The 27,044-nt window shown below is 45.6% G+C and overlaps 1 protein-coding gene across 4 annotated transcripts in view; it reads right to left on the bottom strand.

The window, feature by feature from the left end:
- The window catches only part of CCDC149 (coiled-coil domain containing 149), a 134,918-nt gene extending 118,185 nt beyond the window's left edge, over nucleotides 1-16,733 (bottom strand). For all 4 annotated transcript variants that reach the window (XM_043438277.1, XM_043438278.1, XM_043438276.1 and 1 more), the window contains exon 1: nucleotides 16,028-16,733. In XM_043438277.1, coding sequence (XP_043294212.1) covers nucleotides 16,028-16,555 — 528 coding nt within the window. In that variant the 5' untranslated portion in view covers nucleotides 16,556-16,733. The remainder of the gene's footprint in view (nucleotides 1-16,027) is intronic.
- Nucleotides 16,734-27,044: the final 10,311 nt, after the last annotated feature.

Here is a 27,044-nt window from a genome sequence, read left to right as displayed (position 1 = left end):
AGGTTGGTATAAACACCCAACAGGGTTTCTGCCATAAGCTGTAGGAGGTCACTGCAGAACCACAGAGCAGGGCTCCTCACTTGCTTTGAGCAGGGTGTGTCATTCACTCACACAAGCACACTGTAGAGTTAGTAAAGTACAGCAGAAAACGTTTGCTAGGAGAACAAAGAACTAGAGCTCCAAGCATCCTTACCTTGTCCTGAAGAATCCCGGACAAGCCCCCAAGATGAAAGGTTGCGACTGAACCACAAAAGATGCTGGGATTCTCAACCTCTGGAGGAGAAGAATTCAATCTGGGGCCAATGACAAGGCTTGATCACTCAGAGCTTTTGTGTAATAAAGTTTTATTAAAGTATAAAAGAGATAGAGAAAGCTTCTGACCATTTCCTGATTTCAAACTACAATACAAAGCTATATCATCAAAACTACAAGGTACTGGCACAAAAACAGATGCATAGATCAATGGAACAGAATAGACAGCCCAGAAATGAACCCACACTTATATAGGTAATTAATCTATAACAAAGGAAGCCAAGAATTTACAATGGAGAAAAGCGAGCCTGTTCAATAATTGGTGTTGGGAAAACAGGACACCTCCATGCAAAAGAATCAAACTGGACTACACTCCCATACCATTTGCAAAAATAAATTCAAAATGGATTAAAGACAAGTATAGGATCTGAAACCATGATACTTCTAGAAGACAACATAGGCATTACTCACTCTTGGAATGGAGTGACCAAGCAGAGAAACAGAGGGTGCCTGGATCTCTGACAAATGGTGAGCCACCATATGCATGTGTCTACATTTTCCAAATTTGGCAGGGGTTGGGGGAAGGACAGTGAACTCATATTACTTGGATATTTAAAGTTACATCCATCACAACCCAAGTTTTATCATCTCTAGGTAACACCTTCAGCCACTCAGTTTTTGACCCCAACCTTTTCTCATTCACAGATTCAGGCCATCGAGGACAGGAACCTGCCACTGCTGAAGGACACTGTGATGGGGGTGACCGGGCAGGGGTGGGAAGTTAGAGTCCCCTAACTTCCATGGAGCCAGTGCTTAGACAGGGCGGGGTCACTTGGCATACCTGCCTGCCTGCAGTCCACAGAACAAAGGAGATGTCCTGCCTGTCCTTCAGGATGTGGTCATAGCTGTAGGTCTCCTGACACCACTTTAGCTCAACTTCCAGCCTAAACTGAAGTCTTGTCAGGGCCCTGGAGCTAGACCCCAAATGTCTCTTCTTTAGCTCAGATTTTTAGGTTTAGAGCTAGGTCAGCTGACATGAGTGTACAGAAGATCTGAACCCCAGGCTCCCAGAGGAAAAACCTTCTAAACCTTTTTCAGTTTAAAAGTCTAGCTCCAAGTGCTTGCTTCTTGTTGAGAGACCAAAAAGAAGGACTCTGAATTTCCGAACATTTCATAACCAATCTGAACTTCTATTTCTTCATCTATAAAGATGTTACCCCCTGCTCATTCTAATTGGTAAAGTGGTTACAAGAAATTGGTTTAGGAATATGGAGGAAGGTGGCAACATCATGTTGGATTTTGTATCCCCAAAGGGCCTGGAACATAGTTAATCCTCTTTAAATATTAGTGGAGGAAAGACAGATGTAAGGAATTACTTTTATTTGCTACTTCTTGTGGTAAGAAGATGGCCATAGATACACAAACACACACACAAATCACACAATTTTTGGCATGAGAGTCAACCATGGGTGGAAAATAACCTAGGAACAAACTTAAATTCTAGTCCAGAGCAGAGTTAAAGGGTGGCCTCTGTTCAGATACACTACAGAACAGGTCATAGTCCATTACAGAAAATAGCTCTTTATAACTAAATGATTTCCCACCCGCAGGTTCTGCCTGACTCTTTTCAAGCAATATATCTGATAGAATAAAATTCCAGTTGGAAGAAAAGGAGGAAAATGAAGGGAATGTGGGAGGGTGAGTGGGAGGGAGGAACTGACTTCTAGTAAATTCACAAATCCCTTAGAGCTTATTAAAAGGAGATTTGACTTACTACCTTTAAAAGATCACAATCTACTGATAAATTTTGAGTCAGAAGGCCTGTGAGACCAAATGGAGATAAGGGGACTTTGGGGGAGAGAAAGAGATAAGAATGTTATTCTGACAAACAAAAAAAGGATATCCTTGTTTTAATTCAGTAGTTTTTCAATTCAAACATTAGCTGAGAATCCAAAGGGTTTGTCATCTCTTTAAGAATTTATTCATTATATACAGCATTGTTCTGCACACAGTGGGAAATTCAAATCTGAATCTACCCCTTCTAATTGGGTTACTCCAGGCCGGAGGCAAGGTATGTACCTAAACAACTCCAGTGTGAGGCAGCCAAGGAAACACTGGTCACAGAGATGTATCTAGATGCTTGGCATCACAGAAGGCAAAAGACCTGTTAGTTCAGAGTCAAGGTAGTTATGACCAAACCTTGAAAGTAGAGTGAGGAGAAGTGAGAGAACAAGAGGTCCTGGCAGAAGGCACGGCCTGAATAAAGGCCAAGTGCATGCAAACACAGGCTTCCAACAAAGACCCCAAAGTAGTTATATTTGCCAGGAATATATTAATAGGCCACGTGAAAAGGAGAAATGTAAAAAAGGCTTGGTTTGGATGAAAGTAAGAAAGACTTTAAATGACAACAGAGTCTGAGCCAAAGGCAGAACTAATAGGGCCGTGGAGGGCTCTAAGCGAGGAAGGTAGGGATCATGGTCCTGCTTCCAGACTCTTGACCAGGCAGGATGGATGAGAAGGAAAGGCAGAAAGAGATGCAGGAGGCAGGAAGGCACCTGCAAGAATCCAGGGTGGGGAGCTGACTGCTAGTTCTTTGTGAGCAAGTGCTGAGTCTTGAGGGATCCAGGTGGCTCAGTGGTAAAGAATTCACCTGCCAACGCAGGAGACATGGGTTTGATAGCTGAGTCAGGAAAATTCCCTGGAGGGGGAAAGGGCAACCCACGCCAGTATTCTTGCCTGGGAAATCCCATGGACAGAGGAGCCTGTTTGGGCTACAGTTCATAGGGTCCCAAAGAATCAAACAGGACCCCACGACTGGGCACACACGCTGAGTCTTGAGCACTGAAATCAGCTGAATGTGAGGCTTATTCAAAACCCCAGGAAACAGGGAAGGTAGAGTGATCAACAGGAGACTGAACTGAAGGGAGTGAGAAGGGTGCAAAGTCAGAAGGTGAATAAGGTGGGCACAGAAGAGGCCACAATGGAAGTTGCCCGGGAATTGATGGAGCAGCCTGAAAACATGGTAGGAGGCCTGGCAGAGATAGAGACTGTTGGGAAAGCAGAAGAGGTTACAGATTGACCCCAACAGCACTCGCCAGTCTGGAGCAAATTAAAAAGCAAATTGGAACTGGCTTAAATAAAAGAGACTCCCATCACTGCCACTTCCAATATTGCCTTGGTCGTGGGGTCTGCAGATGGCAGAGCAAGCAGGTATGTCAATCTGTGCTCCATCAATATGAATTTTCAATGGCATCATGTTGACAGTCAGCAGCTGACACATCACCACCCTCTGCTGAAGCATCTCTGAAGCCCTGGGAAGGCTTTTCCTAAAGCCAAGGCAAGGACAGAACCACCTCCTTGGCTGTAGAAAGTGGGGGACTTTAAAAAATAAATAAATAAAAATAAAACACACTTTCACATACATCATCTCACTTTATCCTCATCTTAGGTGAGAGGCACAAGGCAGGTATTATTATCCTCATTGTAATCCAGAGAAACTGAGGTCTGGACAAATCAGATTTGTCTAAGGCCATGGTGCTACATATGCATCATCAACTCAATGGACATGAGTTTGAGCATACTCTAGGAGACAGTGAAGGACAGGGAAGTCTAGTGTGGTGCAGTCCATGGGGCCGCAAAGAATTGGATACCACTTAGCGACTGAACAACAACGTAGTTATGTAGTGGCAGAGCTTGATGACCTACATAAGCCATTGCAGCCTGAGACAGCAAGCTGCCCAGAACACCAGGCATTTGCTGGCCATGTAGACATTCCCTCCCAGCTCCTTCAGAACCATGATCAGCCTGGGGAGAGGCTAGAAGTGGTATACACCAGTAGGCAAGTAGGGCTGGCTTCAAAGAGAATGTGGAAGATGGCAAGGTGAACTGTCTTTCCCTCCTTCATTCCTACCCTCCCTCCCTTCCTTCCTTCCACAAGTACCTGCCAAGGATCACATGACCACTCACCCCTCCAAAGGTCCCTATCCTCAAGAACCCCACTGCCTTACCTTCTTATCCTGCTCACCATCTCCCACACTGTCTTCCCAACTGAAACATACCATCATTTACTTCTCAGTCTCTTGAGATCCACAGGAGAGAGGAAATTCAAGTGGAGGTTATCACATTTGAGCTGGCCTTAAAGTGTGAGTAGGAGGTAACCTCTGAACACAAGCAAAGGCTTAGAGATACCTCAGGGCATGGAATGCTCTGGAAACAGGAGTTCTGTAGAGCTTGGGGCTGGTGGTGGCATAGGGGTACAGAGGAGCTACTGAAGATGAGGAGAGAGCAGGCCCTTGGAGATCACCTGAGGAATGCCTCTCACTCCACAGACCCTAGAAAGCCATCAGAGAACTCTAGGCAAAGGAGTGGTAAATCATTTTGGTGCTTAGAAGGACAACTCTAGCAATTGCATGGAAAAAAGAGGATCATAGAAGGTGTTACAAACATTTCAGGAAAAGTAGACGAGAACCCGGGCCATGAGGGGTTAGTAGAAAAGGTGGCACAGAGTCCTTATTAATGAATTGTATCAAAGCAGTCAATCCTAAAGAAAATCAACCCTGAATGTTCACTGGAAGGACTGATGCTGACACTGAAGCTCCAATAATTTGGCCACCTCATGTGAAGAGCCAACTCATTGGAAAAAATCCTGATGCTGGGAAAGATTGAAGGCAGGAGGTGAAGGGGACGACAGAGGATGAGATGGTTGGATGGCATCACCGACTCAATGGACAAGAGCTTGATCAAACTCCAGGGAATGGTGAAGGACAGGGAAGCCTGGTGTGCCGCAGTCCATGGGGAAGAGTTGAACATGACTGAGCAACTGAACAACAATCAAAGCAGAAAAACGGCCTTCCAGGTGCAGGCGGGGGTCCAGGGGGCCTCGCAGGTCCTGCTCAACCCTCATCCCCAGGCAACCTCTCCCCTTTAAGGTATACAGTCATGCCCATTGAGTCGTCTCCAGAATGAAGGTCACTCAGGACCCCTGCACTCTCGATGCTGGGCATTCAAGGTCAGCCCAACAAACAGTACCTGATGTGTGTCTCTAATCAGAAAAAGACATCTGGAATTTCCCAAACAAGCCCTGTGTTTTTACCACCTCTGCACAATATCTCCATTCCTTCTGCCTAGAATACCTTTTCTTTACATTTCCACTTATAGAAATCCTACCAACCTTTCTGGTCCCAGAGTCACCCTCATCAAAAACCTTTCTCATTCCCCTAATCCAAATTAATTTCCCTGCAGAGCATGAGGCTTTGCCCACAACAGTGTTAATTATGCATCTGCTACGTTGAATGCTGACCTTCTCCTTTGTGATCCACCTGTCCCCCTGAAATACCCCTGGGCTGTGTTTCATTCTTCTTTCATGCTAACACGCCAACTGACCAACCTAACACAGTGACGGATCCATCCTGATGTCAATGACCCCCCCACCTGTATGTCTGTCAGTAATAAACTAGGTGGGCAGGCATGTCTGTGCGTCTCTCCCCATAAATGAGAACGTGAAACCAAAGTCGAGGCCCTACAAATGGGCCAGAACTAGGTCACTTGAGGGATGCTCTCTCAGTATCCTCACTTGAGTCCTGCACCTCCTGAGCCATAGCATAAAGCCTCATCATTCTAGAACTCCTGTCTTCTACCTCAGCACAGGTGGGCACAGTTCCTTCTCTTAGGGACTCACTAACTTGTGTGGGAGTTAAAATCCACACACAGAGAAGGGCCTTTCCTTTCTCAGGGAGCTGGCAGTTCTACACGAGTGGTTTGTAACCTGTACTACATAAGGCAACATAATGAAGAGCTCACTTCAAGCTTGGATGGTCATGGATGATTTTACGGGGGCTGGGGGCATCTATCCCACCTTGGAGGACTGGTAAAGGCTGTCTTTGGTCAGAAGGGAAGAAGTAGAAGACCCACCCAGCTGAGGTCAGGATAATAAGGCAAAAGTCAGAACAGAGAACAGATCACTTTGGCTGGAGCAGCCAATCTATGAGGAAAACTGAGGGACGAGGCTGGAAAGATAGGTCAAGACCAGCTTGGGGTGGGTCTCAGATATCCAGTAATGGGGATCCATTGAAGTCCCCTGAGTAAGAGGACCTGGTGAGGCATCTTTTTTAAGGTAGCTTAATAGGCTAGTTGTATAGAAGGTATATTGGCTTGAAAAAGATCTGATATCTTGAACAAACTTAAGATGTTTGTTACAGTAGGATACTATAAGATAATGGAAATAAAGTAGACTAGAAGAAGTGAAATAAAAATAGAAACACTTCAAAATAAAACATCTGCTAAAGGTTTGTGTTCCTTGGGTACCAGGTATCTGCTACCACTGGCACCATTTTCCGTGAAGGACCAGAGAGACATAAACTCACAAAGTCCTCTGCCAGGAAGTACCCAAAGCCCCACTATGGTTTTACTGGTGGAAAACCAGGCAGTGGGTAAGAAACCTTGCTCGCTCCGGTCATTTTTCATTCAGGGACTAGCCAAAATCGTCTTCTAATCTTCAGCCAATGTATTTTATTCAATGTGAAAGTCACTAAATTAATTTTTTAACATAATAAGAGTAGAAATTGTCAATTTTAGAAGCACAGATGCGAATTTCCCTGCACAGGAGAGAACATGAATCCTATTAGTTAAAAATAGCAGTTGTACTCACTTTCCCCCACATGCTAATTTTAATAAACTTACTCTGAAATTAGCCTGCCACTAGGAAGATAGCTGCTCATCAAAGATGTTCCCAGGAAACACTAAGCTTGCCTTGCAGGAGTTCAAGCACTCCCAGGAAACTCAGAACAATGCAGAGTTCTAAATGGAACACACTTCTCACCAGACCTGGTCACCTCCCACCTCTCTGTCACACCCAGCAACACCACTCTCTAGCCACACCTTGAGAGTCATCTTGGATTCGTTCTATTGCATCTTCCCAATTGACTTGGCTATGAAATCCTGTATATATCTTCCTTTAAAATCTATCTCATAGATATCCCTTTTTCTCTAATCCTCACTGATGCTGTATCCTCTTATCACTTTATTTATTCAAATATCTAAGCAGTCACATATTCTACATTCATTGAGTATCTACAAAGGGCAAGGTCCAGTGGCAAGTGCTAAAGTCACAATAAAATACAGTCCCTACTCTCAAGGAGTTCAAGATCTTTTGGGTCCAGCGGAGAGAGAGGCAAGTCAAAGATTGGTTAAAGAACCATATGATAAATGCTATGACTTAGGTGCAATAGGGGTAATTGGGAATATTGATGGTGACAGAAAAGACTAGATTGCTGGTAGCTCATCTCCACTTATCTCCCCCTGATTTTGAGGACAGCTACCAAATTTGTCTTTATATCCTTACTGCCTGGCACAGTGCCTTGTGAATGACAAAGGCTCAGTGATTGTTGAGTTCAGTGGAAACAAATCTTTCCCAAGTATTTTCATCAACTTACACTCTAGCTAAAAAAGCTTTCAGTGACTATTGCCAGCTACATCAGAGCACACCCTTCTGTCTTGCTTTTGAAGTTGTTTGCCATCTGGTCTACCCTGGCCATCCAACATCCATTTCTGCTATACCTCAATGCACTAGTTTTAGCCTTTATCTGGAGCATTTCCTCAAAGAATGACCACCAGTTCAGTGCTCACATCTGCTTCCGGTCACCTTCGCCCATGCCCTCTTCACTCAAAGGTGAGGAACCCAGTTCCAACTCTCCTTTAAGATTTTTCCCACTTCTTAAAGCCTCACCAACTGCCTGTATACGTATCTAAGATCAATTGTTCATTATTGTGCACTGCTTCTTCATTTAATAATAATATAAATATGAATGATGCTTTAAAATATTAAATTATACTCCATCCACCTTGCCTCAAATTCCTGTAACTCCTCTCCCTTTTCTCCCCACATATCCCTCCCCCTCTTAAAAGCCAGACATTCTGCATTCATGTTCCAAGGAAGAGAGCACTCAGCAGAACACTGGGAACAAAGCAACTGAGTTTTCAACTTAGAAAGCCTGATCCTTAAGACACCAGAGCACAGAAGAGTCTCCCCAGTTTCTCCCTCCCCCACAGTCCTCCAAAAGACTAGAAGAGATGTCCAGTTGAGAAGAGGCAGACAGAGTGCAAGGGAGGAGAGAGCCTGGATATCAGTGAGTGTCTAAGAACGCACACTAACCAGCGTGGCGTGGAGAGAACACAGTAAGAACAGCAGGACCGAGGTATGGGTGGGGCATAACTAGTTGTGACAGAAACGTGTTAAGTGGGGAGTTAGTAAATCTCTCTATAGCAATAGCTGTCTTGAATATCCATTCCCCCTCCCTTTGAAAGATTTAGGTTAACTGAGGTATAATTTACATAGAGGAAAAAATCACTCTTTTGAGGCATACAGATCTATAGATTTTATCAAACTTATATAGCCACGAAGTCATCAATACAAGCAAGGCATAGACTACATTATCACTTCAAAAGGCTGCCTCATGTTCCTTTGCAGTCAGTCTGCTCACCCACTCTAGGCTCTGGCAACCACTGATTGGCTTTTTTGTCCTTCTAGTTATGCATTTTCAAGAACTTCATATTAGTGGAATATTATAGCCAGGGCATTTGAGTCTCTGCCTTCTTTTACTTGCCATGTTTTTGCATGCATCAGTAGTTCGTTCCATCTTAATATTCAATAGGATTCTATGACACAGATGTAGCAATTTATCCACTCACTAGTCGTGGACATTGTTCTGTTTTCATTTTTCAGCAATTATAATAAAATTGCAATAAACATTCTCATATAGGATTTTGTGTGGACATGTGTCTTCATTTCTCTTGGATCAACATCGAGGAGCAGGTGGGTTTTTGGGTTAGGTGTCGATATGACTTTATGAGAACTTACAAAACTGTTTTCAAAAGTGGTTGTACCATTTTGTATTTCTCTAGCAATGTAGGAGATTTTTGTCACTCTGCCTCCTTGTCAGCACTTGATTTTTCAATTTTTTATTTGAGCCCACCAGTCTCCTATGTCCATGGGATTATTCAGGCAAGAATACTGGAGTGAGTTGCCATCTCCTCCTCCAGGGGATATTCCCCACCCAGGGACCGAACCCATGTTTCCTGTGGCTCCTACACTGGCAGGAGTATTTTCTACCACTGAGCCACTTGGGAAGACCCATGTGGTATCTTACTGTGGCTTTAATTTACATCTTTCTGATGACTGATAATGCTGAGTATCCATTCATCTGCTTATTTGCCATTTGAATATCTTCTTCAGTGAAGTGTCTATTTAACTCTTTTGCCCATTTTAAAAATTAGGTTGTCTTCTCGCTATTGCATTATAAGAGTTCTTTATATATTCTGGATATAAGATATGTGTTATGCATAAAATTTCTCCCACTTTTCATTTTCTTAACAGAGTCTTTCAAAGAGTAGACTTTTTTTTAAATTGTGGTAAAGCCCATTTTATCCTTGTTTTTTTCTTTTATAGTTTGTGTTTTCTGACTTTTTAATAGAACCCTCCCAAATTTAAGTTGGGTACATCCAGCTTAAGATGACACTTCCTAGCCTCCCTTGCAGCTAGACCATGTGATGATGCTCAGACCAATGAGGTATGAGAAGTGATCCCTAATTAAAGAAAAGTAAGCAGAGCACCCCTAATTAAAGAAAAGCCCTTTACCCTGAGCTTCCCCTTTCTCTCTCTCTTTTTCCTCTACTTATGGGTTGGGACAAATCATGGCAACCACTCAGCTTTAACTATACAGTTGAGGATCACCCCCTCAAAAAATAGTAGAGAAACAAGATGGAAGAAACCTGGGTTTTTAAATGACACGTGGAGCAGGGCTGTCCTCCTAGACTGGACCACACACTATAACACAAAAAAGACCTAAATATAGGGAGTAGGTATCTTTTTCAAGTGGTTTAGATTTTATCCTAACAAATACACTCTTCTTTGTTAGGAAGTAAAAATAATCCCCAATTCCCTGGACCCAGTTTAGTGTGGTGTGGTATGTCTATGCAGAAAATTTCACCATAGTTTCTCAAAGTTTTCCTCAGTTCAAGAGTGATTCAGGGACAGCAGAACATGATCAAAGCTACCCACCTTGGGCAAGAGAGCAAAGTCCCCCATGCCCAGAGCAGTGAAGGAGCAGTATACCACCTTGCTCTTCACTCACCCAGGATAGCATGGGTGTGGTACAGATACCAAAGGGCCAGAAAAGGGGAACAAGGGAGGATACAACAGTGATCAACAATGACCAGTGACCAGATACTAGACTGAAAAGAGGAGAGTGTGGCTAAACAAAAATAGGCTAGGCCAGATGTGCCCCTCCACACCGTCACTCCTGCCAATGGGGAGATATACTAGTAAACACTACTAACTTACAACAGCTAAATACTACTAACTCCTTCTAGAACTCAAATACAAGTTCAAGAAGAGGCATGACTCTGATCCAGATTGTTTCCACTCCCCTTACAATGGGAGTTTGTAATCAAAATTAAAGTGTTATAACAAAATAAAGAAGTTTTTGTTCCATGAACATCTAAGTTGCTGTCCTGAGGTCCACGCTCACTATATTGATATTTGCTGAACACTTACTGCTTGATAGAGAGCAAAGCACTAACAAGCCTGATTTCATTGGAGCCTCACAATAAGAGCACTTATATGGCATGTACTTTAAGATCCCGTTTAAGGATGAGAAAAATGAGGCTTGGAGGAGTTGCACAATGTGGTGATTCTATCAACATCCATTCCCCTTCTTCTGGCAAACAGTCCCACTGCCCCAATCCACTCACAGTCCATGTGGCCTGGGCAGGGCCCCATGTACAAATGCAGACCCCAGACAGATCATTACACCCCCTGAGCAACTTCTCCCAGGGCAGGTGAGGGATATAAGTGGGTTCAAAGGGAGTGATTCCTGAGTTTTTAATGGGACTTCTGGCATGAGAGTTTCTGTCTCTCCCTCTGGACTTGAAGGGTGGGAGGGTAATACCAGGCAACAAGCAGACCCAAAGATGGAGAAAAAGCATCCATTTGAGCGGTCTGAGGGCTGAATCCAGCTGCGCCCCATGCCACGCCATCTTGGAATGATTATTCATATCAGCTGTATTAGTTTGCTAGAGGCTGCTGTTAACAAACTGCATAAACTGGGTGGCCCAAAACAGCATAAATTAATTTCTGATAGTCCTGGTGGTCAGAAGACCAAAATCAAGCCGTAGGAAGCACCAGGCTCCCCAGTAAGACTCTAGAGGAAGACCCTTCCTGGCTTCTCCCTAGCTTCGGGTGGCTGCCAGCATTCTTTGGCATTTCTTGGCTTGTAGCAGCATAACTCCAACCTTTGCCTCTGTCATCACACAGCTTTCCTTCCTCTGTCTTCACATCATCTTCTCTTTGCACATCTCTGCACTCCAATCTCCTTCTTCTTACAAAGACACTGGTCATTGGATTAGGAGCCCACTCAAAGGACTTCATCTTAACTTGGTTACGTCTGCAAAGATCTTATTTCTAAATAGAGTCACATTCACAGGGATTGGGGGTAGGGGATAGGACTTGAACATATCTTTTGGGGACACTATTCAACCTATAATATTAGTCAATAAATTCCTTCTGAGCTAAACTTCCTTGGGTTGGATTTTTGACCATTTGCACCAAGAAAGAAGTAGAGTCATGACGCAGGTCCAGATCTCAATTAACAAACAAGACCCAAAGCCACACCCTTAACCACAGGCTCAGACTGTAAGCCTCTTATACTTCTCTACCCCAAATTTCAGTGGCTCAACTTTGGGTAGAGGCCCAGGGATAACAGGGCTTCCCAGATGGCTCAGTGGTAAAGAATCCGCCTGCCAATGCAGGAGATGCAGGATTGATCTGTGGGTTGGGAAGATCCCCTGGAGGAGGAAATGGCAACCCACTCCAGTATTCTTGCCTGGGAAATACCATGGACAGAGGAGCCTGGAAGGCTACAGTCCATAGGGTTGCAAAGAGTCAGACAGGACTGACTGAGCACACACACCCAGTCACTGAATACATAACATGCTCAAAGAATACAGGATTGATTGCCATCTAATTAATTAACCAAAATTCAAATAGCAAAATTGAATTGGGCATGGTTTATCATAGGGCAGCCAGCTGACAGATGACCAAGATTTTTATCTTAGTAATGAAGTTGTGGATTGTCTGCAAGACTGCATTTCAAGATGTCCTCTTGATTTGAAAGCTCACCTCAGGTGGTGATGAGAAGATGGTTTCCCCCTCCCCAGACATTTAATTTCCAGAATAGAACAGCAACCACGCTTCTTTCACATGCATGGCCGTGTTTACTTCAGGGCCTGAGAGAAGGCTGTAATTTCAGCTTGTTATACTGAAAATATGAAAATAAAACTGATCTCTATAGGGTCATTTAAATGAAAACTGCTTTCTAGAGGCAAACCGAGGAAGCAAACTGATTGAAAGAGAGCACAGAGCCCTGGGCAGGAAGGGCGATGGGGTGTGGACTCAGGGTAGGAGGTAGGACCAGGGATATCCGTAGAAATAGATGGGCGCCTGTCAAAAGCCCATTTGATCTGGGTCACATGTCTGGTGATGTCTTCCCCAGTTTCTCCCACTGCCTTCCAAAGTCATTTTCAAAACCACTAGACACTGACCATTGTAGACAGCTACAATGTTTAGTCACTAAGTCATACCTGACTCTTTGCAACTCTATGGACTGTAGCTGGCCAGGCTCCTCTGTCCATGGGATTTCCCAGGCAAAAATACTAGAGTGGGTTGCCATGTCCTCCTCCAGGGGATCTTCCTGACCAAGGGATTGAACCCCTGTCTCCTGCATTGACAGGAGGATTCTTTATCACTGAATCACCAGAGAAGTCCCACCCACTGATCATATTCTTCTTTGAATCCTACTTGCGTGAGTCCCAGACGATGTCTCCACACCAGACCCAGTGTACACCCATGGGCAGGAAATGGTCAGGGAAATACCTGGGGAGCCCTGTTTGTGAGAAAAGCAGATTTGGGGGGTAGAGCCCTGGCACTTTCATGCAGCAAGGTAATTTGTTTCCCGTGGTTGCCACAACAGATCACTGCAAGCTGGGTGGCTTCTCACACAGAAATGTATCTCTCAATGATTATGGATGCCAGAAGTCCAACATCAAGGTGTTGGCAGAACTGGTTCCTTCTGGAGATTCTGAGGGACAACCTCCAAGCCTCCTCCAGCTCCCAGTGGCTGCTGGCAGTCTTGGCATCCCTGGGCTGTCCCTGCCCGGCCCCCCATTCTGCCTCCATCTTCACAAGGGCTTCCTCTCTGTGTGTGTCTGCGTCCCCACAGCCTTCTGCCTTGCAGCTTTGTGTCTTGAATCTAAGAACACTCATCCTTAGATTTAGGGCCCATCCTAAATCCAGGATGATCTCATCTTGGGATCCTTAGCTGATTTTATCTGCAAAGACCCTGTTTCCATAAAGGTCTTATGACAGCTACTGGGACATTAAGACTTAGATATATCCATGGAGGAAAGAATACAATTCAACACACTACACTGGCTCTGGGGAAAGACCCAGAAACTTGCATTTCCCCCCAAATTCCAATGACTGTTTGTACTCTTTGTTCCCAAAACGCCTCTGATAATCTGTAGATCGTACTCTGAGCAATACTTACCCAATTGCTGAGGATTCAAAGAGGAATAAGACACAGACCCCTCCCTTCGAGAACCTGCTATCTAGGCGAAGATACACACAAATGAACTGGTGATTGAGACCCAAAGCGTGGCCTGGTAATCCTGAGCTCTGGAGTCAAACAGACCAAATTCTGCCCCCTTCAGATGTGAGGCTCTGAGCAAGGTCCTTAGCAGGTCTGAGCCACAGTTTCTTATCTGTCAAATAAGAACTAATTTCTACCTTATACATGGTGGATGGACTCAAGGAACAGCTTTTCACTATTATGAAAGTGGGAAGCATGCTGCATTCATTTTCACACCCCACAGGCTCGAGCTGTGTGTCCTCCGTGTCCTTAGCTGTAATAAATGTCTGAAGGCAAGACAGCATGTGCCCTGGAGAGACACAGCTAGGACAGGCAGGACAACTCTGGAAAGACCCCTTTCTGGATCTAGACTTCTTCTGCAAGTATACTTTTGAGGACCTACTGTGTATGGGGCTCAGTGTGTAGGCACCTGGAACAAAGCCAAATGAAACACATAGCCTAGTGGGGAGACCAGAAGGCTGTAATACCATGTGATTGCTGCAAGGTAAAGGCATCCTGGATCCAGGACAGCCATGCCCAGAAGTACTTCCTTCTTTGGTCTCACATCCTTCATATTCCACCTTTTAGGATTCTCTTAGTGTTTGTGGTATGACACTCTTCCCACACTATGCTATATGCTTCAGGAGTTCTCTGAGGGCAGAAGGGGTTGTCTGTTTTCTTGGCCACTGCATTCCAAATACAGAGCAATGTACCTGACTCCTGACAGCCATTCTCCAAGTATTTGCTGGAATAGTGAACATTCTGCTGTTGCAGAGCTCAGCACTGGACTTCCAAGAAGAACCACCTCCAGCTTCCTCCACTACTCTGTGTGATTCTCCATGGGCCAAGAGAGAAGATCTGCAGAGTCTCTGTCCCCTGACAGAGGGGATGCAGACAGACTGCACGACAATGTGTCATATACTGTGCAGCTATTACTTACAGGCTGACAGTGGACAAGCTAAACTTGGGGAGAAGCTATGACAGCCCATTCCTCTTCAGAAATACAATGTTTTGCACACTAGACATTAAATACTGTTATTAGACTGAGCTGGAGGCCCAGGAAATAAAGAAGAAAGACGTACAAGTTTTCCCTTCCAATACTCAAGAAAGGAAGACAGCAAACCACTACGCCCTGACTGGTGCATAGTAGGATTAAGAAAAAGAAGGCCCAAGCGGGCCCTGACGGTGGGAATGGTCCTCAGGAGGGAAAGAATGGAGAATTGCTGGGAGATCATCACCACGGCTGGGTACATGACTAACTGCCATCACAAATAATGGTAAGTCAGGAGGAGCAATTTACCTGTGAGACCTCAGCACCCCGCTCTCACCTGGAGAAGTCAGGCAGCCCACTCCCAGGCCCCAAAATTCTTAGAGTGGATTGAAGGGGAAATCTCATAGGAGTGCAAAAGCCGACCCCAGGGGTGTTTATGACAAAATCTTTGCGGGGCAGGGGGTCGGGGGGCGGCGGCGCGGGGCGCAGGGCATTCTCTGCTTCCACAAATCAGTGAGTTCTGCACTAGTGCTTCACGCCTTTGATAAACAGCCAGCCACCTTACACAGAGGTGGCCCACGGTAAATGCGTGTCGACTGAACTGATACCTGAATGAATGAAGGCTACGGAGGACCCTATGGAATCTCCTCCCCCTCCCCCAAGCCTCCGCCGCAGGTGATTCCACCTGTCGCAGCACCCGGATTCACCCCCCTGGCACCACCTTTCCGCTTCGGCACTGGGCGTCCAATCGCTTGGCTCCAAAACAGCGGTAACCGAGAAGGCAGGTGGGGCTTGGCTCCCACTCCCGGATCCGCGCTGCTCCCTCCAATCCAGGGCCAAGCCCTGCCCAGAAGGAAGGGCCCTTCCCAAAGGCTGGCACCAGCTGTCATGGGAGAAAGTGGCGCCCGGGCAGACGGGAAAGTGCGGGAGGAGCCGCGCACCTTGCCGGACGCGCGGGGGCAGCGAGCCGAGGCCACGGGGTGCGCGTCCCCCGCGAGCCCCCGCCCGGCTCGGCCACCCGGGAGGCGGGGGAGGGGGCGGGTGTGCTCCGGGCTGGTGGCCGCTCGGCCTGGCCCATCCCGCCTGGCCGGCGCCTCGGCCTCACCTCGCTCACCAGCCCCTGCCAGTCGCTCTCGGTCCGGTCGCCGTTCATGGCCTTCTCCTCCCGGCGAGGGCCGGCCTCTCTGACGCCGCCCTCCTCCGCCGCTGCGGCCGCCGCCGTCGCCGCCCGGGCCCCGCGCGGCCCCGAGAGGGCCCGGCACCTCCGAGCCACCGCGCCGCCGCCGCCTCCTGCGGCCGCCCGCGCTGTTGACTCAACGTCAGCCTCCGCGGGAGGAAGAGGAGGAGGAGCCGAGGCCCGGTGCCCGGCCACCGCCACCGCCGAGCGGGCCCCGGGCAGGCCCGCGCAGCCCCGGATCCTGCGCTCTTTGTGGTCCGCGCCCCAGCCCGCGGGAAACTCCTGACCTCCGCTCTCCAGGCGGGAGGCGGCTCGGCTTCCCCCTACAAGAAGTAAATCCCCAAAGCCAGCCGTTCCCTGACCACCATCTCGGCTCCCACCGCTAGAATATAAGCCCCACTCGGGCAGGGGGTTGCCTCCTTCTCTGATAAACCTTGGGTGCAGGGCCTGGCACATAGTAGGTGCCCTGCAAATATTTGTCGAACCTATAGATGAATGAATTACGTGTTATTATATATTCAACGTAGTGTTTTAAGTTACTAATGTCTGTTTTTATTTCTTTAATTATCAGCTGTCATGAATAAAACACAAATAAAAATATTGAAAATAAAAGGGTAATGAATTCTAAATAGAAGCTAAAGCTTTGAATGTGACGCTTAATGTGTGTCAAAAGAGATGTTGAAGACGGTGGCATCAAACTGAGACTTTCTCATAAGTGGAAGGACTAAAAGGGAATTACAGAGAGCAGGGGAATCTTCATACATGTCTCGTCAGTATCCTTGGAGGTGGTTTTCCCCAGTCACCTAAAATTCTGACCTGAACCACAGCCAGCAGTGAGCCAGAAGCGCTGCCTGTGGAAATAAGCATATAGGTTGAGAAGCTGTGAATCCATTTTACAGTTGTGAATGCACTGCAGCCAACATTTATTTGTTTTAGTCCCTGGTGATCCTGACTCAACCCTGCAGGATGGATGTTACTTCCATTTATTAGAAAAAGTGGAGAAACAGAGACTCAACTAAGACTTCTAGTTCCCAGAGACCCTTGCTAGCATCTTGGAAACCTGAAAATGAAGTATCACCCCTGGGAATTGGAAATATTGCATTGTATTGTTGGCCTTGTTTTATGGATGTGATAGGTTGTTTGCAAAATATCATCAATAATTTCCTGCCCATGTCGCAGTCCGTGTCCATAACTTTGACTCTAGGCTCAGCCATGTGACTTGCTCTGGCTAGTCAATGTTTGCAAATGTGACTTGCTCTGGCAAAACAATGTTTGCAAATGTGCTACGCAAGGAGGCTTGTGAAGTGTGCAGTAGGGTTTATCCTTTCTATGCTCTTAGGAACCTGTGATCACCACCTTAGAAACAAGCCCAGAATAACTTGCTGGATGATGAAGGACTCACAGCCAACAGCCAGTCAACTGCTACCTGTGAGTGAGGCCATTAACTCCCAGCAGCTACAGGTGCCTGCATGAGTCCCGTTGAAATCAACGGAACTACCCACCTGAGCCCTGCCGAATTTGCTTACCTACAGAGCATGTGCTAAATAAGCTGTCGTTGTTTCTAGCCACTAAGGTTTGGGATGGTTTGCTATATATCAACAGCTAATTCATGTAAATGGTTACACCACTGATGAGGAGCCTGGATGACTGAACTCTTCCTGGCAGCCCTGGCATCATGACCTGTTGGGACCTCCTCTAAAGAAGACTCTGGCAGGCCAGGGGCTATAGAAAGGAGCCAGTCTAGTAGGCAGCACTTTGTAATCCAAGAGAGTGGAAAGGTCATCCCTGAGCTGAACACCTAAGGTTAGCTCAGCATCAAACACTTATTCCTAACAGCCCGATGGATGTCTCCTGCTAAGAAAGGTATTGTCTGCCAATATGTTGCCCTCCGGCAAACTAACTGGTTTCATTCCAACCTGTCAATGAAATAGACTGTAGGAAGAGTGGGCATATACCTTGGTCCATCTTATGTTCCACTGCCTCATGGTCTGCATCTTGCTCCTGGCTGGAATTCAGGTGGGAAAGCAGCCCGTCCCTTCCAGTTACCATGTTTAGCTGAGGCTTTCAGTACTGCTGTAGCTTTGGGGGCTTCACTGGTATTTCGGGCAGTAGGACAATTGGCAAGCTGTTGGGAGCAAAGGAATCTTCACACGAGAGATCCCGTACTTTTGGACCACTCTCTGAGTGACTCTGTTGACCCTACTTGCTTTTCTTCTCTGAAGTAAGTCAGCCAGTTATTAAGGTGTCTAAAAATAAAACTGGGGAGGACAAATCAAAGAGTGGCAAGCCTCTTCCCGCCCCAGAAAGAGAGGGGAGAAACTTTCAACTCACTTGAAACAGCATCTCCAGTTGCCTGGGTATCCCTTAGAGGTTTTATGCCCCAACTGCCAGCTCGAACCTGCTTAGCTTGTGAGATGTGATGAAATCACACACCAAGGCAATGTAGCTGCAAGCATTTCTTTTTTATCTTTTTTCATTTATGTAGCCTGACATTGAGTAATAATAATAATTAAATGCAGTTTAAGCTTTTAGGCACCTATACCAGGAGGCCTCTAGACACCTCATCAACAGCAGCCCAGGCTGACAAAAACAAAGGTAATTACATTGTGGTTAACTTTTTTCAAAGAAAAAATAAAACCACCTAGCAACTGTCCTCACCGTTGATAAAAGTCGTACATCAAATGTTCCATGCCACAGTCCATTTGCATGGGACCAATTTAAAGCCAAGTGGCTTTGTCTTAAATTTGCCACCCTGGCACTAAGTATTGAAACATGGTCTTTGCCTCTATTTTCACACCCCACTTAACTCTCTGGAAAATCTCTAGGGACCCAATCTTACCATGTGTATTCATAGCCCCAGGGCCAGTTCTATTTATTTATTTATATGCATGTATAGTTAGAAGAAAGTCCTTAGGTGCTTTGGAGCAATGCTTAAAACTTTCAAAAGTTTGAGAGGGTTTTAGCTTCATAAGAAATTGAGCCAGCAGATACTAATGAAAGCAAAACAAAATAAATCTCAGGAGAGAATGGGAAAGACAAGATGACTTGAACTTATCATTAGAAACCAAGACTCTCATTTCCGGTTCTCAACTGACTTATCAGATAAGTTTAACCAAGTCAAAACCGCTCTGGACACATGGGGAAGCCCTAAAGCTTTTGACACAACTTCGCCACGCAGTATTTTCAGTTCAAAGTCTGGCTTCTCAAACAAAAATGTCAGCATTCTCATTAAAGGAAACTAAGCAAATCTTCAGTAGAGATTTTGGCTCGGCTCTTCTCCAAAATGTACAACTGGGGCAGTGTTCATGGCCACACTTTTCTCCTGCCTGTATTAGGAAACCCAGTCTGATGAACCTGGGAAGGAAATGATTCTTAATGATAGTGGTTTATAGTGGTTTTTTTATAATATAATGTTCAGTTCAGTCACTCAGTCGTGTACAACTCTTTGCAACCCCATGAACCGCAGCACACCAGGCCTCCCTGTCCATCACCAACTCTCAGAGTCCACCCAAACCCATATCCATTGAGTCGGTGATGCCATCCAATCATCTCATCCTCTGTCATCCCCTTCTCCTCCTGCCCTCAATCTTTCCCAGCATCAGGGTCTTTTCAAATGAGTCAGCTCTTCGCATCAGGTGGCCAAAATACTGGAGTTTCAGCTTCAACTTCAGTCCTTCCAATGAACACCCAGGACTGATCTCCTTTAGGATGGACTGGTTGGATCTCCTTGCAGTCCAAGGGACTCTCAAGAGTCTTCTCCAACACCACAGTTCAAAAGCATCAATTCTTTGGAGCTCAGCTTTCTTCACAGTCCAACTCTCACATCCATCCATGACCACTGGAAAAACCATAGCCTTGACTAGACAGACCTTTGTTGGCAAAGTAATGTCTCTGCTTTTTAATATGCTGTCTAGGTTGGTCATAACTTTCCTTCCAAGGAGTAAGTGTCTTTTAATTTCATGGCTGTAATCACCATCTGCGGTGATTTTGGAGCCCAGAAAAATAAAGTCTGACACTGTTTCCACTGTTTCTCCCATTTATTTGCCATGAAGTGATGGGACCGGATGCCATGATCTTAGTTTTCTGAATGTTGAACTTTAAGCCAACTTTTTCACTCTCCTCTTTCACTTTCATCAAGAGGCTCTTTGGTTCCTCTTCACTTTCTGCCATAAGGGTGGTGTCATTTGCATATCTGAGGTTATTGATATTACTCCTGGCAATCTTGATTCCAGCTTGTGCTTCCTCCAGACCAGCGTTTCTCATGATGTACTCTGCATATAAGTTAAATAAGCAGGGTGACAATATACAGCCTTGACGTACTCCTTCCCCGATTTGGAACCAGTCTGTTGTTCCATGTCCAGTTCTAACTGTTGCTTCCTGACCTGCATACAGGTTTCTCAAGAGGCAGGTCAGATGGTCTGGTGTTCCCATCTCTTTCAGAATTTTCCACAGTTTATTGTGATCCACACAGTTAATATATTATTAATAATTAGCTCTATAGGAGCCAAGGTCCCCCGTTCTTCCTCTTATCAATGGAGTGCCAAATTAGGCAGGGCCTGCCAAGAGCCCCCATGACCTGGTTGCTAAATACCTTTCTTCGTCTTTGACTTGAACCCAGGGCAGGGGACTGCAGGTCCCAGCATGCACTGCAGATAACCTGGGGTCCCCTAGGCCACTGGCCTTAGTTCTGTAAAAATAAGCCTCTTCTCTTCCCTTTACCTGGGGATACTGTGCAAAGGGCCTCCTCCATCATAGAGACACCAGACAGACAGGGGATTCTAGCTGGATTCCTGACACAGAGCATTCTCTGTCTCTTAGCCCCCTGAGTCCTTGGGTGCTCTCTCTGCCTCCACTAAGCCTTCCCTGCCCAGCAGCAAACAATCAGTTGAAAGCTGCTCCCCCCACCTCCAGCCCTGCTGACTGCCAATCAGTCAGGCAGCAGGGGGTGGAAGGAAGTACCACTCCCTGCTGAACCTGCACTGAGGTACTCAAAATGACTGAGTGGGGCTGATGACGACCTGGCAGGCCAGGGACTGCAATTGCCATCAGAAGGAGTGAAGGGTGGGAGTGATTGACTGGAGCATTGCAGGCAGGAGGTGGGGATGAGCGGAGATAGAGGGGCAGCTCCTTTTACCTATGGAAGGGTTCTGATAAGGGAGATCAAGATGTCAGGAGGAAAGGACAATGAACTGGAGACGGAAAGGGAGATGCAGGGCTTGTGGCTCCTGATAAGAGGCCAAGAAATCAACGAGAGATTATGAAGTAAGATTATGAAGTGAAGTAAGAAAGAAAAAGACAAATATTATATGATACCACTTATAGGAATGAATGACATGAATCTAAAATATGACGCAGAGCCTCCCTGATGGTTCAGTGGTAAGGAATCCGCCTGGGTTCCACCCCAGATTCGGGAGGATTCCACGTGCTGTGGAGCTCCCATGCGCCACAACAATTAAGCCTACACTCTAGAGCCCAGGAGCCACAACTACTGAATCCACATGCTGTAACTATTGAAGCCCTAGTGCCCGGAGCCCATGCTCTGCAACAAGAGGGGCCCTCACAATGAAAAGCCTGCATACCAAAACTAGAGAGTGGCCCCTGCTCGCCCGCAACTGAGGAAGAGCCCTCACAGCAACAAAGGCCCAACAGAGCCAAAACTAAAAAGTTTTTTTAAACTGTGTAAGAAAACTTTAAAAATGAAATAAAATATGAAACAAATGAACCTTTCTACCAAACAGAAAGAGACTCACAGATGTAGAAAATAGACATGTGCTTACCCAGGTGGGTGGGAGGAGGATGGCCTGAGAGTTTGGGATTAGTAGATGCAAACTATTACATATAGAATGGATAGACAGCAAGGTCTACTATATAGCACAGGGAACTATAGTCAACATGCTGGGATGAACTATAATGGAAAAGAATATAAAAAAAGAATGTATACATATATATATATATATATACACATATATATATAAGGACCTTACACACACACACACACACACACACACACACACACACATATATATATATAAACTGTGAGAAAAAACCTGAAAACCTTGGGCACAGGGGTTGGTGGGGATAAATCCAACCCCACCCAGTGTGGGAAGTGGGAAGTGGCCCAAGGAAATAAATGGAAAGGAGACACGGAAAGTCATTCCACTCTCAGATTATTCAAATTTGTTGTACTTATTGATAATGTATTTCATTTCTTCCACGTGGGGGGGATATGATTCAGCACAAATTTGATGTAAATTTATGGAAATAGAAATGCAAAGAGACTATGGGCTCTTGCTGTCGGGCGGGTTAGCAGCTCAGCCCTCACCCAGGTTCGGGTTACTGCTCTCTGGACTTGGGGTTACCGCTCTCTGGACTTGGGGAGCTGAAAATAGAAACGTCTGACTTGGGGGTCACTGGCCTCTCCTACAGGCCAAGAGAGGGACTGACCCTGTCGATTGGCAAGCCTTATTAAAAAAAAAAAAAAGAAAGCCTGATGATTATCTAAAATAGGATCACCTACATTGTCCTCCTATCTGATATTTTGTCTTTGGGCGGGGGAACAGTTTTTACCCACTGGAGATGGATGGGCTTATTTCAGTGAAAAGAAGGGGCAAACAAGGACGAGATTAACATTATCTAAGGCCTACTGTGTACACAAAACTAGTGAAGTGACACAAATGTTTTTCCTCCTGTACCGTGGAAGAATCATGGGGCTAGGGGGAAAAAAAAAGAAAACAATTTTCTAGACAGGGTGAAAGGTGGCATTTCATACAAATGGCCAGAGCTGGTCAAATATTTATTGTCCATTAGGCTGTCCTTCAGAACACGGGGTGTTGATTTGTATCTTTCCCTTTCATACCAGGTCATGGCATTTCTCTAACGATGTGCCTCTCCCAGCTGGCAGCAGCCTCTCTAGCCTGGCCGTGACCCTGACATCCCAGAGAACCTTGCACAGTTTGGGAATAGCTTCTCTGAGCCAAGCCTTACTCTGCAACCTGCAAGTGAAATGAGAGGAAATTCAACAGACCAAGATACAAAGCCAGACCAAAGGGTTTTACTGCCCCTTATTCCCGCTAGAGATAAAGATTACTGGTACACTGGTTCTTGCTTTCCATCAGAGCAAGGATTCCTTTCAACATCCAAACAGTTGTGAGGTCCTGAACGCTGAGCTCCCCTGGTCTGGGGCCACTCAGAAGGCATTTGTCTGCAGCCCACAGCCAGGGTCTGTGTGTGTGTTTGAGCAAATGTTTCCAAGGATGGCAGCGATCTGCTCAGTTGTATTACATCCATGGGGCAGAAATTGTTAGCTCTTGGTGACACTGTTTATAATACTTTGACCTCATTCAGTCACTGAAAGGCAAATTTCCCTTTGTTCTCTTACAGGAATACAACGAGGCAAGTAAACATGATGTCTAAGAAAGACTGTCAACAAGGGTGTTTACGGGCTTATCATGCCCTTGCTGTTCCACTGAGTAGCTTACCTATGGGGAGAGAAGCATACAGATGCCCACATCTGACACAGTCATTGTCATTTATTAACACTGTTTGTTCCCATAAGACAGGAAAAATAATCTTAAGGTGATATAAGAGAGTCTGAGGAGGGTCTTCTTTAACTTGCAGGGTCATTTATTCACTCAGCAAACATTTCTTGAGCTTCTCCTAGAATGCTGAGCTAGGCAGTGGGGAGGACAAAGAGGTTAAGACCCCTCCTCTGTCCTCGTGGCCCCAAGTTTAGTAGCTGAGTTCCCCAAGCATCTGAACGCTGCAGAAACATGGAGAAATACACCAGAATTGGACTCTTCAACTATGATATGTCATATAGTCAGCCTCATTAGGAACTGAGAATGAATCAGGAAATCAGATCCATTTGGTACACTTATCATGGTTAAAAAGGCAAATTTTATCTTATATATATATATTTACCATAGTAACAAAGTTTTAAAAGCTAAAAAATAAAAAAGAAAACCCAGATCCATTTGGAAAGATGGGAGAGGGCAAGGTCAAAGATGACAAAGACACAGAAAATGTGAGTTTGCAAGTTTACTCACCAAATACCAGAACGTTTGAAAAACAAGAAGCCGTGACCCCTTTTCCCAGGTGAAGGAAAAGTTGAAACTGGACCAAAAAAACGTCAAAAGGGAGCAGTGGGTTGGAGCCGTGAACCTGGGAGCCTGGAGCACCTTCACCTCTCTGTGATTTGGTGTCATCATCTGTACAGTGAACAGACTGGGCCAGATGACCTTGAAGGTCCATGACTCCATGAAATGAAGCTGAATTTTACGTTTGGTTGGAACTCTGTACAAAAGGTTAGTGAAGGTACTGTTACTGTCAAAGAAAGATTACAGCACCATAAAGTGTTACAAAAAAGAGGACCCTTAGATAGCTGGACCCCTTACTGTATAAGAGAAGAAACAGAGGCACAGAGTGATAAAGTACTGTGCTCAAGGTCACAGAGCTTGTTAGGGACAGAGCTGTGCCCAGAGTCCAGACCTTCTAATTCCATGCCCTGGCTCCTTCACAATGCTCTGAAGCTAGGATTTGAGGTTCCTGAAGACCAGAATTCTGGTTATCTATTGTTATGCAACAATCCTTAATAGGTTCTTGATAAATGTGTGTTGAGCTCTATTTAAACACCATCCTAAGCGTAGACTAGCATTTACTGAGCAATTGCCATATGCCAGGCGCTTGGCTAAGTACTTGACATGTGTCACCTCAACTGATCTTTATAAAACTGTATAATTATCTGTAATTATCCTAGGCCTGATATTCAGCAGGTAAAAGCCAGGAAGGCTCTATTAGTTGTTGAAATTGTAAAATACTTCCATATGAGTTGGTAAATAACAGCTGCTCTCTGCCCCTTACCCTTAGACCTCTTCTCCACTAAACACTCCAGCCTGAGAGACCCAGGTGAGCACAGGCAGGGTGGACCCCTTATCATGTCTGAGGCCCTGTATGTTTCCCTCACCATGGATCACATTACTCTGTGTCTCCCTGTTCTGAGCTGATTCCATGCTGAAGGGGTAGACAGAGCTTGGTAATTGTGCTGGAACTTCAGCAGGTAAGTGCTTGCTGTCTGCCTAACCAAGACTCTTCAAGAATGAATGGATGGATGGATAGAGGGAGGGAGGGAGGGAGGGAGGGAGGGATGGATGGATGGTGACCTTCAAGAACTAACACGCTAGAGTCACTCTCCTGTGGCCACTTGTGGGACTGGCAGCCTCTGCAGGATGACGTGGGCTGTTGAATATTTTGAATATTGCTCTTAATTATCTACATTTGACAGAAAAGGAAGTTGAGAATTTTAGAATTTTTAAATGACTCAATCAAAGTCATGTTGCTGTTGATAGTGAAGGGGTTTTTGTGTTCATGTTCAGTCTTGTCCAACTCTTTTGTGATTCCATGGACTTTGGCCCAGCAGGCTCCTCTGTCCATGGGATTTTCCAGGAAAGAATATTGGAGTGGGTTGCCATGCCCTCCTCCAGGGTGCCTTTCTGACCCAGGGACTGAACTTGCATTGCCTGTGTCTTCTGTACTGGCAGGCGGATACGTTACCAGAGTCTCCTGGACAGCCCAGTGTGGAGTGGGTCCAGGACTAAACGCCTCTGAGCTCCACGTTCTCTGCTGTTGTGCTAAGCTTCTGTATTGGTATTTTAGGGCTCGTGTAACAAAGGACCACAGACTGGATGGCTTTAACAACAGAGATTTACTGTCTAGAAGAACGAGAGGCTAGAAATGTGAGATAAAAACCAGCTGTGTTGCTTCCTTCCGAGGACTGAGAGGGAAGTATCTGTTCCAGGACTTCCTCCTCAGCTTTAGACAGCCATTTTCTCTCTGGGTCTCTTAACATTGTCTTCCCTCCATGCCTGTCTTAGGATCCCACCCTAAGACAGGGCTTCCCAGGTGGCACAGGAATAAAGAATCTGTCTGCCAATGCAGGAGACACAGGAGATGTGGGTTCCATCCCTGGGTGGGGAAGAGCCCCTGGAAGAGGAAACGGCAACCCACTCCATTATTCTTGCCTGGAGAATCTCCATGGATGGAGGAGCGTGGTGGGCTAAAATCCATGGGGTTGTACAGAGCAGTACACAATTGAGCGACTGAGCACATCACACAATACTGCATTATGACCATTTCTTAACTAATTACAGCTGAAATATTGCGATTTCCAAATAAGGTCACAGTTTGAGATATTGGGGTTAGGACTTCAAACATAGGTGTTTGGAGGGAGGACTCAGTTTTTTTCTTTTTCAGTGAAACTTCCTTATCTATGTATAACCTAAGTTAGTTAGGTGTTTATATAAATTATTTGGAGAAAGTTCACAATGCACAGGTCTGTTAGCACCCCAATTCATTCTTGACCACTGAAGAGGGACCTCGTACTTCAGTTAGAAGTAGTGTGAATTGATACCGACTCAGCAACATTTGCCTTCCCCCCATGCCTTCCATACCTTTCCACTGTGGCAGCCCCTTCTGATGTCCAGTCAAAGGCTCTGAGATGGGGTGTTCTTTACTCATTCTTATTATTTTTCACACTATTTCAATGTCTTGGGCTCATGGCTGTTTCTGCAGTCACTTTGGGTGTGTGAGGTCAGCCCATGTCCTGTCAGCTAGTCAGTGAACTCTGCAACTCCAGAGATCCTGGAACTGTGGTTTATATAGGATGAACCTTTCTTAGTCTCAAGAAGCTACTGCAAAGGCCTTTCCCAGGGAGTGCTATTTGGAGCTTTTCTCTCACTGGGAGCTTCAGTTCTGCTCTCTGTATGTGAGATGGTCATCTGGTCTGCTCTGGCACACGCCTTTGAAACTAACAGTAACCTTGGTCTCAGATGCAGTGTCCTCAGACTTGGAAACTCATTGCACCAAAAATGTCTACAACTTATTTTTCCCCTTAGATTTTCTTTTTTTTATTGATTTTCCATTTTTAGCACAAGATTGATCACCAGCAAAA

The sequence above is a fragment of the Cervus canadensis genome, chromosome 19, assembly GCF_019320065.1.
Source record: "Cervus canadensis isolate Bull #8, Minnesota chromosome 19, ASM1932006v1, whole genome shotgun sequence".
Taxonomy (NCBI): domain Eukaryota; kingdom Metazoa; phylum Chordata; class Mammalia; order Artiodactyla; family Cervidae; genus Cervus; species Cervus canadensis.
Note: the sequence above shows the minus strand (reverse complement) of the source record. Positions and strands in the feature narration are given on the sequence as shown.